Below are 15,826 nucleotides of genomic sequence, written 5' to 3' on the forward strand. Positions count from 1 at the left end.
GAACGAAGCTCACACTCACTCTGGGACTGGAGACAACTGTGGTTCGCGTGTACCAGTTGCTATAGATACTTTGCAAACACTTTGAAGATCCAGATTGGCCTTGGAGAGATGATGCCTTTTGACCAACATCAGCTTCTCTGGGCCATCGAGTGTGTTCTCACAAGCATTCCTTATGAAGTATTCTGTCAGGGATCTGGAGGGCAAGTCTGGACATCGTGTAAGCTCCCCATTGCCAAGACCCAGAGGGGTTTCCGAGCATCACCTCAGGTTGGAGATAGATTGGCAAATTCCTGTGCTCGGTCGGGGTCTTTCCCTCACTGATAGGGAAACCTGAAATTCTTTGTTTCCCGGTGTTATTTTTTGAGGGAGGGTCTTTCAGCATATCCCTGGCCATCCTGGAACTCGCTCTGTAGACCGGGCTACTCTCGAACTCACTAAAGACATGACCCACCATGCCTGCTTATTTTGAAGCTTTTACTTCTGCACGGATGTATTAGTCGTCCTGAGAAAGCTGTGTTGTCTTCTCAGAACGGTTTAACGTGCAGAAATAGTTTGTAGCAGGAAACAGAGCTAAGGCAGATTGTGACTGACACCCAAAGAGAAAACTCTAAACCACTCGGTTCACAACCAGACCCCAGGCAGAAGGTTTCTGCAGAGCACCCCACGCCCTCGTGTGACCTTCCAGCGGACCCTGATATCTGCTGTCTGTAAACACGCTGCAGTCTAACTACAGCTGACTAATGCTGATGGAGAATTTGACCACAGTATAGACGGATTCCTGGTTTCCATTACACTTGGTCGTTCAGCTGGAAGATCTCATCTCTGAGCAATTTTGTTTCCCCTCCAAGTGGGGAAAAAAAAAATAGAAACAGATACAGGCATAAAATGCCCATAAAAGGATCAGTAGAGGGGCTGCCAATGAGCAGCACAGGGCTCACGGGCAGGGAAGAAGTGCTTGCACAGGCCACTCTAGTGTTCTATGCTTCTGGTCTGGCCAGCGTGGCTGCTCCTTGTCCCGGCTGCACCTGCATCTGTAAAACTCCTAACAGCTGGGCCTATGCAAAGGCTTCCTTCCCATGGAGAGGTCAGGGAGGCTGTAAGAATCCCTCCCTAGACCGTGGGGAAGCTGGAAACTCTCCAGCATCCCCTAGAACAAGCTTGGGGTGGGGGCCACTACGATATCATTTCTTGGTATCAGGCCAATCACACAGGTATCTCTATTCGGATGATGAGACTTTGCAGGGCTGTCCACTATCACGCTCCTCCTTTCTGTATGTATGTGATGCCTCAATACGAAATCAGAACAGGCAAGGGCAGCGGGGCTTGCAAGGACCCCGGGGCAGTGGGGTCACATTCTTCAGACAGTTTCAGTGAGCTGATTTTTGTGTTTTGAGAACTTAGCTATTTGGCGTGATTCTATACCATAAAGGGCTAGGCTCTTTGAAGGAAAGCTTGAGGCTTTAAACATTCTCCTCTGAGAGGCTGAACTTGGTACAGCAGATGCTGATGACAACGCAGCCTTGGACCAGACGGCACAGGTGTCTTCCTGTCTTGCAGAACACCCCCCCCTCCCCCCAGCCAGTGCAGTGAGCTAAAAGATTCAAACCTTCTCAGTGAGAGGACATAGTCTGTCTTCAGCAGCAGATAAATAAAAGGGGGACCTCTCCCTTGAAGACACAGAGTCAAGCCATGGCACAAAAAAAAAAGAGAAGCGAGAGGGAAACAGAAAGCAGCATCTACAATACTTTGAGGCACGGCTGTGCCGGCAGAGAACTATCTCACCACGTGAGCAGGCCTTGTCATCATTAAGTCTACAGAGGCTGGGAGGGGCTGGACACGGGGAAGCTTGTTCTTGAAAGAAGTGAGGATTTGGCAGAGGGCCCCTCAGAAAGTTGCCTAGGCACTGACTAGAGACCCCTGGGTTGGCTGGTTTCTTGCTTGCTTGCTTACTTGCTTTTTTTTTTTTTTTTTTTTATGACCAATTAGATTCCTCTGGGAGTAAAAGGTCCTGAAATGCCCTCTTCTCTATAGAAGACTCAGTGGCACAGGACAAGATGGGGCACATTTCCCCTGGGGCCACCAGGGCCTGGTTATGCGGACCCAGGTTTGGAAGTTGAATGATCACCTTCTCGGATCCTCTGATCTCCTCCATCCCCAGCCCTGTTCGAGCCTGCCTCGCTAGCACTCGTTGGGAGCCTTCATCTGCATCAGGACTGCCTGGCTCCTCTTTTTGCAGCAGCAGCAGCAGATACAGGCAGCGAGGGAACAGGCCAAAGCTATGATGCCAATCACAATGGCAGCAATGGCCAGCCCACTCTGGGCATCAGTCATGCCCCATGTATTGCGGTCATCAATGGCTTCGACGGTGCTTAGATCGGTGTAGTCATCGATGGCCCTGGTGATCTCCGTGGTAGAAGAAATGGATGTGCTGTCAGGATAGCTGGATGTATCTGGGTAGCTAGATACTTCAGGGATTTCTGGGCCCTGGGCATTGGGTCCAGGGAAATTGACATTGATGATGACAAGGGACTGACCTCGGACGCTGGCGGGACTGGAACACACAGGAAGAGTGTCTGTCCCCAACCTGGCTCTGTTGAGAATGAGCCAGTTGTGAAGTGGGAGGATGTTTGAGTCACACCTCCAGGGGTTGTCATAGAGACGAAGCTCACACAGGTTCCCCAAGTGATCAAAGATGCCCAGAGGCAAGTTCTCTAGATTGTTGTTCTGCAGTTGGATGGTCATGAGACCGTTGACGTTGGCGAAGATGTTGCCGGGGAGCTGTCGAAGGCGGTTATTCTGGAGTGAGATGTTCCTCAGGTTGGCCAGTGATCGGAAGACATTCCCGTCCAGGTCCTGTAGGGCATTGGTGTGGAGGGACAGTTCTCGGAGATTCCCCAGCCCGTTGAAGGCTCCCGGGGAGATGTCACTGAGCTGGTTGTGACTAAGAATCAGAACCTGCAACTGGTTCAGGGGGCTGAAGGCGTTGTCGGGGAGAGAGGTAATGTGGTTGTTGTAGAGCCAAAGCTCCCTCAGGTTGGGCATGGGCCCGAAGACCCCTGGGGAAATCTCCTTCAGGGAGTTCCCAAAGAGTGTGAGCTTGTTAAGCTGGGGCAACTGCATGAAGATGCCAGGGGGCAGATGTGAGATGTGGTTGTTGGACAGATACAGTCTCTGGAGGTTACGGTTATTGTGGAACAAGCCAGGGGAGAGGGTGCCAATCTGGTTCTCTTGGAGGGCCAACTCTTGGAGGTTGCCAAGTGCATCAAAGGTACCCATGGGGATGTCTGAAAGCCTGTTCTCATATAGCCGGAGCACCTGGAGGTTGCCCAGATGCTGAAAGACCCTAGGGGATAGGTGGGTGAAGCTGTTCTTGCCCAGGTTGAGTTTGGTGAGTCCTACCAGGTGGTCAAAGACTCCTTCAGGGATGTAGTCCAGATTGTTGCCAGACAAATGGAGTTCCTTAAGATTACTAAACTGAGAGAACTGGGCCGGCTGGATCTGCACCAGCTGGTTATTGGACAGCAGGAGGGTCTCCAGATTGTTCACATCCTGGAAGAGCCTAACGGGCAGCATCCTTAGTTTGTTGTTGGCAAGGCTGAGGTGACGCAGCGAGCCCAGATTGCGGAAGGCACCTGGCATGATGTTTGCCAGCTCGTTCTTCTCCATCTTCAGGGCGACGAGGGCTGAAATGTTGAGGAACTGGTCCTCAGGGAGTTCGGTGATGTGCGTGTTAAGGATCTGCAAGCTCATAGCATTCCAGGGCAGAGGGGTAGGCATGGCCACAATTCGTGCCCCTGTGCACTCTACCTGGGAGGCCCGGGAACAGGTACATTCACTGGGGCAGCCATAGAAGGCCAAACCTGCAGCCCAGGCCTGGCAGCCCACCAGCAAAAGGAGATAATGTTTCAGCGGCATGGCCTGTGTGGGCAGAGAGAGATATGTGAGTCACTGTTGCCTCACTTACCCCCAACCTTCCGCTTCCATCCTGGCCTTCCACTTCCATCTCGAGCCCCACCCTCATGCACCTAACTCAAAGCTCTCTCCACTTTTGGCCAGAGAGCCCCTTCCTACATCTGACCAAGCAATCACCTCGCCTGGAAGGCTCTGCAAGCTCATTCAAGTCTTCCCCATGCTTCTAAGTCAAGTTCAAGTCCCGCCATCATTAAGAAGTTTTCTAGATTTCATCAGTGGGTACTAGTCACCCCCTTGTACAAGTGATAACCCTAACCTCTTCTACTGCCATGAAGCAGCCAGCCTTAGGTGGCATCTATCTGTCCCCTTCCCTAGTTAGCAAGCTTTATAAGGGTGTTATCTTACAATCCTATGGGTTGCTAAGATTAAAAATATCTTAAAAATATTTTTTTATCTTTAAAAATATTTTTTTAATTAAGTCTGAGAATTTAATAAATGTGTACATTGTATTTGAATCATACTCACTCCCCCTGCCCCCTCCATCCCTCCTCCAAATCCCTCCAGGATCTACCTCCACCTCTCTACCCAGTCCATCCCAATTCATATCATATATATATATGTGTGTGTGTGTGTGTGTACATGTATATATGTATATACTTATATATATGTGTGTGTTAATGTATATATACTTGTGTATATGTGTGCATATATATATTTGTATATATATGTATATATATATTATGTATATATATCCACTGAGTCCTATTTGTGCTGCCATATACACATGGGTGCATGTAAGTATATATATATATATATATATATATATATATATATATAGTGTGTGTGTGTATATGTATATACTTATGTATATGTGTATTAATGTATATATACAGGTGTGTATATGTGATATATATATATATATGTGTGTGTGTGTGTGTGTGTGTGTGTATCTCCACTGAGTCCTATTTTTGCTGTCATATACACATGGGTGCATGTATGCTCCACCCACTAGAGCGTAGTCTACCTAGCAGGGGCCACACTGTTAAATAAAACTGCCTGTCTCTCCCTTAGCACCAACAGTTTTCAAGTAGCTGCTCAGCTAGGGGTGGAGGCTCATAGCTCATAAACCCCTCCCTCGTGCATGTTGGAATGTGGTCTGGATTAATGCAGGGCAAGTCTTACGTAGGTGGCCACAGTTGTAGTGAACTCCTCTACATGTGTCTCTTACAATCTTTCTGCCCCTTCTTCAACTATGCTCCCTGAAGAACTGGGTCTTATACCTTTTCTAGCTCTCAGCACACGGGAAGATGTTCAGGCTAAAGGGAGGGACAGTGAAGGGCAACTGAGAGAGGGAACAGTAAGGACAATCGAACATCTCTCTGTACCCGTCTCCTGTCCTCCCCACCAGCCCTCGCCCACCATCACCACCCTGTGCATATGTGCTTCATCTGGATTAAAATCCAAACCATCTTCTGATAAGAAGCCGCTGTCTGCACCACACTCTGTCTGTCTGGAAGAGGTGGCAGGGCCTCAGCCAATGCCTAGGGTGTGACTCGTGGCCTGAGTCCCGGTTCCCACAGAGAGACACTGGGTGGCCTGGAGTAAATCCCTGAAAACATAGACACACTTTAAGCTGAAGGGCATAAGTGAGTCCAGCTGTCTCCTCGGACAAAGGAGCTAAATACACCGAAGACTTGGCGTGTGAGGCCACCTACGGCAACGATCAATACAGAACCGAGGGCATTGTTCCCTATGTGGATATTTGAGGTAATGTTTGGCCTTGAATGAGTCCTCAGGCCTCTGTCTTCAGCTTCCTCCTCTGCTAAGATGACTTCTTTTCTCTTGAGGCTGTCGTGTTGGTTAGATGGGAAATAGACTCCAAGACATCCTGCGCCTGGCTATATTAATGCATGCCTCTGTTCCCAGCTTACCCATAGCACGCACTCATAGGTGCCCGAAGGCAGGAAGTCCTCAACACGTCTCTAGTCTGGCATTCTCAGTCAAGGGACTAAGGAGTTCTGTGTACAGGCATGAGTGTTCATGATCTCTGCCCACAGTTGAGCCTGTGTAACACCCGGGGCCTACGGAGGTCTTAAGGTTCAAGTCTCCAGGCTGTTAGGTAAGGACTTTGAGTGGTGTGAAGTCTCTCGAATAAGGGGTGAAGCTGCCGGGTAAAGGCAGGGGGGTCCGCAGGCAGTCAAGGCACCCACTGGGGGGTGGGGCACTCTACACCTTCTCTAGCTACCCCGAGATCATGGGGTCCTGCGCCTGGTCCTTCCCCCTGGCCTGGGCTCTCTTTACCCCTCCTCCATCCCCTGACACACAAGCAGCTCAGAGAGACTCTACCTGTCTCCCGCCCACCCACACCTCAGCTTTTCATTTATCCATAGCCCTTCTTAGTCCTGGCCTGTTGCGTGTTCATGAAGGACTTGCCTAAGTCTATATAACTGTGGAGGAAGAGAAAAGAGCACCATGCCCACCCACTCCAGTCCCGTGGCAAAAGAATAGGAGGCAGGCAAAGCCAAGGACCACATTTAAACAGCAAGCCAAGTCCAGGCGCAGAGAAAATAACCATCCAGTCAGGCATAACGGGCTCGTGCCTGTAATGATTACTTGGGAGGCTGAGGCAAAAGGATTCTTGCAAGTCTGAGGCTAGCCTGAGCTACAGAGTGAGACCTTGTCCCCTCCCACCCCCCAAAGTTGAGGAGGAAAAAAAAAAAGAGTCTGGCAGAGACTCTTCAGAGAATTCGGTCACTCCAGTGTTGGTTGACAAGTGGATCCTGGGAGCTCGCTAGCTGGCCAGCCGACCTAGCTGAGTGGAAGAGTTCTAGGTTCCATGAGAGAGGTGGTATACAATGAGGAAGACCACTGAAGTTGACCTCTGGCCTCCATGTGTGCACCACACAGGTCCAAGGGCACAACCCAGACAAGCACATACACGCAAGTAGAGCCCAGGGGGGAAAAATGGTTCAGTGTCCAAAATGTAAGGCTTCTTATCGGTGGTAACAAAGAAACAACCGTGCAACCGAAGCTAATGTGATCCGGAGCGTGGGGGCAGGGAGGTGACGGCCTGACTCCACACCCCCCTGGTCAGGCCACATCCTTCGGTGTCCTGCTCAGCTCCACTCTGAACTTCAAGGCCGCTGACAAACTGGTTTCTCAAAGAACTCCTAGAAGATGGTGAGAGGGCAAAGAGACCAGCGCACCTGAGCATCCTTAGGTGCTGCAGATGAGTAACCAGGAGAACCGACAGAATCCAGAAACCTTTCCAGAGGGTGAAAAACCACTACGGGATAACGATGCAACGCAGATCCAGAGGCCAGCACTAGTGGGCCAGGGTCAGGGCACCACAGAGTTCAGTGCACGCTTGGCGTGCAGTCTCCCAGAGGCAGCAAGCTCCGTGTTCAAACGCGGCTGAGCACTTTTAGAGTAACGAGATGAGTCCCAGTGAGTGAAGTGAGAATCCTCCTCCATGTCCCAGGAGACTGAGCAGTCAGGACTTGCATCCATCCCCTTGATAGGTGTGTATGAGACACAGCCCTGGCTGAGGCCCGGCTGCTCCTGGTGCTGTCTGAACTACTTATTTTTCATAAATGCTAATTTGCTCAGTTCCAAGGATGATGTCAAAGCCCAGGTGATGGAGAGCGATTACATGTCCATCACCTGTTGTCTCCTCCTGTAGGAAGGAGCTCCCTTGAGCGCCATCTCCCAGCTGCACAGGGTTATCAGGCCAGCCCTGTAAAGACTCTGAGTTCTGGCAGGGCACTTTGAAACCTGGGGCGGGGCTTGGGGGATCAGGGAGACCAAAGTGGAATTTCCCCGTGGGAACAGGCATTGTAGTCTAAAATGGACCACACTCAGCACAACAAACACTGTAATAATTCCCCAACATCTTTTTATAAATCCTCCCTGTCTGCTGAGCCCACCCAATGCTGCATGCAGCTGTTTCCTGTTTTCCAGTGGTTGTTGCAGCTGGTTCCCGCTCCCCAACCCCACCCCTGCCTGCTCCTGACCACTGGAGCACCTTTGTGGTGCTCCAGTTCTTCAAGGAAGGAGCACCCAAAGCAACCCTGGGGCGAGGCCTTGAACTCCTGGCAGTGCTGCAGGCCATGGCCCTCGGCCTGGAAGAGGCAGCAGAGGGTGGCATAATAGCCCACGCTGCCCAGGGCCGCTTGGTAGCCATAACAATGGCAGTTAAAGGTCCTCAAAGCTGCCCTAATTACAGCTTCCTCCTCCAGGTATCGAGCGTCCTCAATCATGTCAACCAACCGCTGGGGAGGGGGTACACCTGGCGACAGTCATACCCACGTAATCAGAGAACTGGCAGAGAGACAGAAGGACAGATGGCTCCACTGGACATGGACGCGGCCCCTCCCCAAGAGTGGAAACGCTTGAACAAGGGCTCTGGCTGTGGGTCTCTTTGCAGAAACACCCTGTGACTCACAGGTGAATGCGTAATTAGCCTCGAAGCCCTGGGCTTTGCTGGTTGGGAGCTGGGGCCCTCCTGGATTAATCCCATCATTCATGTTACCTAAACAGTGTTCCCTGGAAAGAGCCGCCTCGTTTCAATGCCACCAACGGGGACTCTTGAGACAGCCATGGAGAGAGACCCTTACTCTACTCTGGCCTTGACATTAACAACCTGAGTTTAGGTAAATTCTGCCAACCTCAGTTTTCCCTTCTGTAAATGCTTCCAATGCCCTTATAGCGCTAGGGTGCTTCAGCTGGAGGCAAGGGAACCTGGAGCGAAGGCTTACCTTTCTCCCATCCTCTCTTCCTCACGAAGAGCCACCTGGCTAGGCCAAGGCTTGAAAACCCTACTTTCTCAAGCCCGCTTGCTTAAAATGTTTCCCGGGCCGGGCATGGTGGCGCACGCCTTTAATCCCAGCACTTGGGAGGCAGAGGCAGGTGGATTTCTGAGTTCGAGGTCAGCCTGGTCTACAAAGTGAGTTCCAGGACAGCCAGGGCTATACAGAGAAACCCTGTCTCGAAAAAAATAAAATAAAATAAATAAAATGTTTCCCTTGCTCTATCTTCACACAGAGCAAGACCCAGGGAGCCCTTAGGCCTCTCCTGCCTTTCCCAGTGCATCTGAGGGAACTAAGACCCTCAAAGAAGATCTCCCCCCATGCCTGTGACACTCCGAAAACGGCTCGCTAAGCAAGACCTCTCTTCTCAAGAGAGATGGACCCCAGGCCACCCAAGAGAGGCTAGGCTTGGGGCTGCCTCCCCATTCCCACCTAGGACTGTCCCCAGCTTGGCTGCTCTTTGGCACACAGTCTAAAAGAAGTGAGGTCAGAGAGGCTAAACACAGATGGAATTCAGACCTTAGTGTCACTACATCTTGTTTCTTACACACATACACACACACACACACACACACACACACACAATCTATCACACATACTTACATACACATAAACTCTCTCTCACACACACATACACACTCACACATACAAACTAACACACACATTCACACTCACACACATACATTCACACAGACACACACACTATCATACACATACATGCTCACATAAACTCTCTCACACACATACACACACTAATACATACAAACTCTCACACAGAGACACTCACACAGAGACTTACACACAGACACTCACATACACTCTATCATACACACACATGTTCACATACACATAAACTCTCTCATACACACACACATACCAACACATACAAACTCTCTCACACACACATTCACACAGACACTCATACACTCATACACACTCACATACACTCTATCATATACACACATTTACATATAAACTCTCTCATACACATACACTAACACATATAAACTCTCTCTCTCTCTCTCTCTCTCTCTCACACACACACACACACACACACACACACACTCACACACACAGACACTGGTCTGAGAACCTTGTTGACTAGATCTGATCTCTTAGCACCACTGTTGTGTCTGTGAAGTGACCTAATGCATGCAATACACTGAGACTGGTTCTGGGAACAAAGTGGCTTTCCATAAAAGCAAGGGGCTATTATTACTGCTTTGTTGTTGAGCAAAATTGGCTCTCCGGAGACTCCACCCACAGAACTCCTAACTTCTAGGTTAGGCTGAGAGTTAGACTCACACACAGTAGGGACTCCCTATTCAAGTGTCCACAGACCACACTCAGAAGTACCTCAAATGTGGTCCAGGCTACCAGGGAACCTTGGTCACATCCTGTGTCATTTCCCACCAAGGACAGAGAAGGAATGGGAGAACAGGAGGCTGACGCTGCTCCACCTCTAGGTGCATCTCCAAGTTTGCCTCTCGCAACTGCAGTCTGCAGATTGCTCTACTTGAGCCTATAAGCTGCTCCCAGATACAGTTCATGGAATCCAGGACACCACGGGTACAAGAGCCTTTTGAAGTCATCTCCCTGGACCATTTGGCTGTTTTGTAGATCAGAAATGGACGGGTCCAGAGAGAGGAGGGGACTCACCCGAGGTCACACAGGCAACTTGAAGACTCAAGAGCTTGGTGGACCTCAGAACCTCATCATAATGCTACTACAGAGCTGTGTCTTCGTCTCAGGCAGTAGGTGAAGGGAGGGGGAGGAGCCAGCCTTGCCCCTCCCCTAGCCTGATTGGCTCATATATAATCACCCTCCACCTACCCAGCATTATTAGCTACACCCAAGTTGGGGAAGGGGCCCAATTCATTCTGCAGGCGATTTTACCCAGGCTGCCCTGATGATGTGTTGTTTAGGGTCACAGGAGTAAGCTGGAGGAGGGGAGAGAAGGTTCAGAAGGGGTCGGGGGAGGGGCGCCAGGAGGGTTGAGCCTGGTAAACACAACCCATGACTTGGGACTTCTCTACTCCAGACACAAAGCACCCTTGAATCCCAGGACAAGACCTTCACAGCCTCATCCTCCCGGGCCTTCAAAAAAAAAAAAAAAATTCTTGTTTTGTGTTTTAAACTGAGAGAAGAGCAGCCGCTCCGCCGGCGCACGCTCCGTGGGAACCCTCCCAAGCCTGGGGCAAGCCTAGCCCGGCTTCCTGCAGAGGCCAGAGCAGGGCTATAATTTGCTCAGCAAGAGCCGTAAGAGTTTTAACTGCCCGGCACAACAGCAGGAGTTCTGTCAGAAGTGGGGACTTTCATAAGACAACTGTGACCACGGTCGACAGAGACCACTTCTCAATGGAGCACTTTAGGTCTGAGAGGGGAACGCTGTGGTCTCTGTTTAGCCCTGTGTCCCACAGCCAAGGCAGGCACTGGATCCTGCAGCTTCAGGGGTTCTTCTGAAGTCTGGAGGCAGGGAGGCAAATTATCATCCGTAATCACAGCCTTGGCGTGTTCGCTGGCAGGACAAACCCTGGGCAGTTCGTCTCCCATCTCTCATCTCTGCACATCTGGATGTATTTATACTTCATGCTTCACATCCCTCCATTGACAGAGCTAATCTGGGTAGTGTCCCCCAGCCCTGGGAAGAACCTTCCTATACTTGCTGTGGGGTCTTCTCGGAGCTCTTCCTGGCCACGACCCTCTCAACATGCCTTCCCTGTCACAGTTGTTGCTGAGACCAGCAGCTGACTCATGACCACAGGCAAATTGAACTGTCTGGTCCTGAATTTACTCCAGATGTTCAGGCGATGCAGAAAGAGAGAAGACCTGGTTAAGGAATTTACAAGTCGCAGAGCAGGGACACCCACATATCCGTGAGCTCCCTGCAATGGGTAGTGCCAGCTAGAAACCCTGGAGTAGAAGCTGGCATTGGGCAGGCAATGCTCAGCACCTTGAGTTCTTGTGTTATCTCAGGAGTCATGGTCTGCCCTGGGGTAGTGCATTTGACCCTAAAGGTAGAGAGCCGCTCAGGTGAGAAGGTCCAGAGGGCTCTCCTTTCTCACAGCTGGCTCCTCTGCATTTTGGGCAGAGACACAGGTAAGGGGTGAGATTGAAACCCGCCCAGTTTGTGCATGGTAGTGTGTGCCTTTAATCCTAGCACTCGGGAAGTAGGGAGGGAGGATCTCTGTGAGTTTGGGGCCAGCCTGGTCTACATAGTGGGACCCTGTCTTAAAACAAAACAAACTCACCCAGTCAACTGTGGTTATAGCTAAGAAGTAGACTGCTTGTTTAGCATGCTTGCGGTCTTGAGTTTGACCCTCAGCACCAAAATACATACAAATAAACATACATACATGCACATACACACACACATACATACATGCACATACATACATACATACCGACACCTGATTCTCATCACAAACCTACCTCCAGCATCTCCTTCCCAACGTCGTCAGCCCTAGACCCTGTGACATGTCTAGATGACCAGAATGGGAACATCTAAGCTACACACAGAGTTAGAACCTGGACATTCAAAACTTCAGCTGGGTTCCAAATTGGCACTCCTAACTGGAGACTGCATATCGGCGGGAGTCCAGCAGGTTAACACTGTAAATCTACCACAAGTAGAGGACTGATTTCATCCAATCAAAGTTCACCATCCTGGACAGATCTGTATGCAGAGTCCCCTGTAAGAGGCCACCTCTGTAGGCTCAATGGAAATGATACAGGTTCCAACAGCCAGAACCTTAGAGAAACTCCTGTCCTTGTGGATCTGGTCTCCCGGAATAGGTAAGCCCCATGCTTCGGTCAACTTTCAACTAACTTCCTGCAGGTCAAAAGCTCTCCCCGCTGCACTCCAGGCTGACTTCACAGACCATAAAGACAAGGAAAGCGAACAGGGCATCAAGATTCACAGCTAGACACTAGGACCGGAGCAGTCAGGGCAGGCTCACCCAGCTCCTGCGCTGCCTGGACCTATCCAGGTCCTCAGAGCATCCCAGGCACGCGCCAGCCCTGTTCCTTGTAGAGTCTCTCTCGGGATCCTACAGTCAGCAGGGATGTGGGGCGCGGCCGGGAGGGGGGGGCGGGCACCCACTTACCAGCAGCTCCACGAGGCTGCCAGGTCAACAAGAAGGAGGCGGCGAGGAGAGGAGGCAGAGGACCGACCCGCTCAAGACTGCAGCATGAGTGAGGGCCTTCTGGGTCCTCCCTGTCATTTAAACAGCCCCTCGTGAGTCACCGCACTGCGGGGCGGGGCAACCTCTGGGAGCATCATCAGGGAATTGCATTCAAGTTGAAGGGGCGTTCATCGACTGCACTTGAAAATAGGTTTCTTCTTTTCCTCTCCTTCCCCATCTCCTTCGGATTCGCTGTGTCCAGTGTGACACTGGAAAGGGGTTTTCTGCCACCTCAGTGGGGCTGAGTGATTGAGACCTGGCGCTTGCCTTAGGCACCAGGTTGTGATTGAAGTCTGGCTTTCTGTGACCTTTGAGCCTGCTTCCTCCCTCCTCCCCCTCCCTTTTCTCCCCCCCCACCCCGTATTCTAAAATCTGTACATAGGAATAACTCCAATTTTAGAGAAAATATGCAAGAACATTATAAGGAACACTGGAATGTGTCATCCAGTTCAGCCATTGCTAACATTTTGGAAAAGGCATTTAAGTTCCTAGGAAGAACATAGTTTCCTCCACCATATCTCTTCTAAAAGTAGCATTTCATGTCCCTCTGAGGCCATCTTCTGTACCTATGCTGCTGCTCCAGGGTGTGTGCAGGGTATGTCCCTGGGCTGTGAAGGTGGTGACTGAGAACGAGGGGCTTGTCTGCCTTTCACCTCTGTACCACAGCCTGAGCATGCCTGATTCCCTACCTACCCACAGTCCCTACCCCAGTAGGAAACCAGGAGACCATGGTTCTATTCAAAGTGTCCCAGAGAGGAAGAGGGTAGAGCTGGGGAGGGGGCCGTCAGACCTCTGCTTAACAAAGCACTTAAAGGCTGTCGCTGCCTTGGCTCGGTTTACCTTCTCCACCAAGTGGCCAGAACGATGCCTGCACCCACCCGGCAGCTCCTGGAACGCCGAGAGCCTTAATGAATGTTTGCGGGGCGCTTTGAGATCTGCGATGAAAGGAGAGACATAAAAGTGCAGTGTTATTACTGAGACAGTCATTCGGTGGCTTACTGAATCATGCCTTGCCGGTGTCACCATGAATCACAGGCAGAAACAAAAGTGCTCTGGCTATTAACCGAGGAGAGCTGCCGCCACACCCCAGTCCCAGCTCCCCCACCTTAGCATCCTATCCCACTAAGATTCCACAGGAGAGCATCTTCTTTCTTGCTGCCAACCTCTGGAACCTCCGCATCTTTTTGTTGTTGTTGTTGTTGTTGTTGTTGTTGTTGTTTTTGGTTTGGTTTGGTTTTTCGAGACAGGGTTTCTCTGTGTAGCCCTGGCTGTCCTGGAACTCACTCCGTAGACCAGGCTGACCTCGAACTCAGAAATCCACCTGCCTCTGCCTCCCGAGTGCTGGGATTAAAGGCGTGAACCACCACTGCGTGAACCTCCACATCTTGAACCCAGGGCCATCAACTCCCCACCCATGGACCCCCCAAAATAAGACCATTCCCCTTGCCCCGTATTCTTCCTTCATTTCCTACTCAGAGTTACTGTGCCAGGCTGTCATTACTGTGCTGGGAAGTCAACACTGGGAACATTTAAGGATGGCCATTCTCATAGTGCAGCTGTAAGGCGGGGGTCCTGAGGGACCTGTATCACAGGTCCCTTGCTTTCTCTACATCTTACCTTTTAATCATGTCACAGTGACAGTCAGGGCTGGGCGACACCTTCTGTGGAGTTTCCCAGTGCTTTGCAGAATAAGACGACACCACAGACACAAGTGGTGGCAGCCAAAAGTGTCCCTAGACATTGCCAAATGTCCCTTTCTGTGGGGAGGGACGGAAGCGAGTTATTGGTCTATCAGTAGTTCTCCATACTGCAAATGAAGAAATTATCTCCAACGCCAAGAGCCAAGCCAGTGCTGACTCCCCAAGGCCACACACGAAGGGGCAGAGCCAGAATCCAAATCTGTGGGTTCTTTGAGGCTCATATCTCCACGGGACTAAGAGCCCAGACAGGCATGATTGCAGTGAGTAAAAACTCCTCTATTTTGACAGGCTGTGTGGGGGGACAGGAGACTGTGAACAGATTGAGGGATGGTATGAAGAACACAACAGTCCTTGGGCATAAGGGGAGAAGCATTTGCAGGCATGGTGAATCAGGAAAACCATGAAGGCAGAGCAAGGAAGGAAGGATGCTCGGCTGAATGTGTGTCTGAATCGCAGCTTTGCGAGGGAACTGAGGAAGCCTGAGACGCCACTCTGAGAGTGTGTGACCTGGCAGGCAGCAGGGGACCACCAGACACATCAGAAGGAGCAAGATCCGATTGGAGCTATCTGGAGGGTGGTGGGCTGGGGAGAGAGGGCCACTTTTCTGGGTCTCCTGATACTATGTAACCAGGATGTGCACCCACCCAGGGGTGCCCTAGAGATCCTATTACACTAGTGCTTTCTTGAGAAAGCGCTACAGTGCCCAATCAGTCCCCACAGGAGACCTATGACTGCTGAAAGCAAAAGCCTGAGTCACCACCCTAAGGTGCTGTAGCCTCAGGGCCTACTTTCTATCTACCCTGTAGGGAGAACCAGAAGGACCAGGTTTATTGAAGAGCTGGAGGGGAGTCTGGCCCCTCCCCCCAGACCCATGTGGTTCTACTTTGGTTAAGAAGGTGACAGGGGTCCCGAGAGATGACTCAGTTGGTAGGAAAGCTAGCTGCGCAGGCCTGCAACCTGAAATGGACCCATGAAACCCGTGTAAAAGAGCCAGACGCACACCAGTAGTCCCAACTCTCCTGCTTCTGGGGCTAGGAGACCACAGAATCCCCTGGGAGTTTACAGTCTGGCTAGCCTGGAACTGCAGCACAGCAAGGCAAGACAAGCGGGCCCTCCCTCAATAAGGTGATAGGAGAGAATTGACTCCTAAAGCTGTCCTCTGGCTTCCATCTGCATGCTCTCTCTCTCTCTCTCTCTCTCTCTCTCTCTCTCTCTCTCTCTC

The 15,826-nt window shown here is 50.9% G+C and overlaps 1 protein-coding gene across 1 annotated transcript; it reads right to left on the bottom strand.

The window, feature by feature from the left end:
• Positions 1 to 1,976: 1,976 nt before the first annotated feature.
• Lrrc15 (leucine rich repeat containing 15) lies at positions 1,977 to 12,912 on the bottom strand. Its single transcript, XM_021210135.1, has 2 exons — positions 12,827 to 12,912; positions 1,977 to 3,918 (listed from the first exon to the last, which is right to left on the bottom strand). The coding sequence occupies exon 2, from the start codon at positions 3,913 to 3,915 to the stop codon at positions 2,179 to 2,181; it is 1,737 nt and encodes a 578-aa protein (XP_021065794.1). The 5' UTR covers positions 3,916 to 3,918; positions 12,827 to 12,912; the 3' UTR covers positions 1,977 to 2,178.
• Positions 12,913 to 15,826: the final 2,914 nt, after the last annotated feature.

Source organism: Mus pahari, chromosome 12 (genome assembly GCF_900095145.1).
Source record: "Mus pahari chromosome 12, PAHARI_EIJ_v1.1, whole genome shotgun sequence".
Taxonomy (NCBI): domain Eukaryota; kingdom Metazoa; phylum Chordata; class Mammalia; order Rodentia; family Muridae; genus Mus; species Mus pahari.

Bases quoted from the DNA above. Each gene is read 5' to 3' on its own strand.
- Lrrc15 (XM_021210135.1), bottom strand. From the start codon at position 3,915: ATGCCGCTGAAACATTATCTCCTTTTGCTGGTGGGCTGCCAGGCCTGG.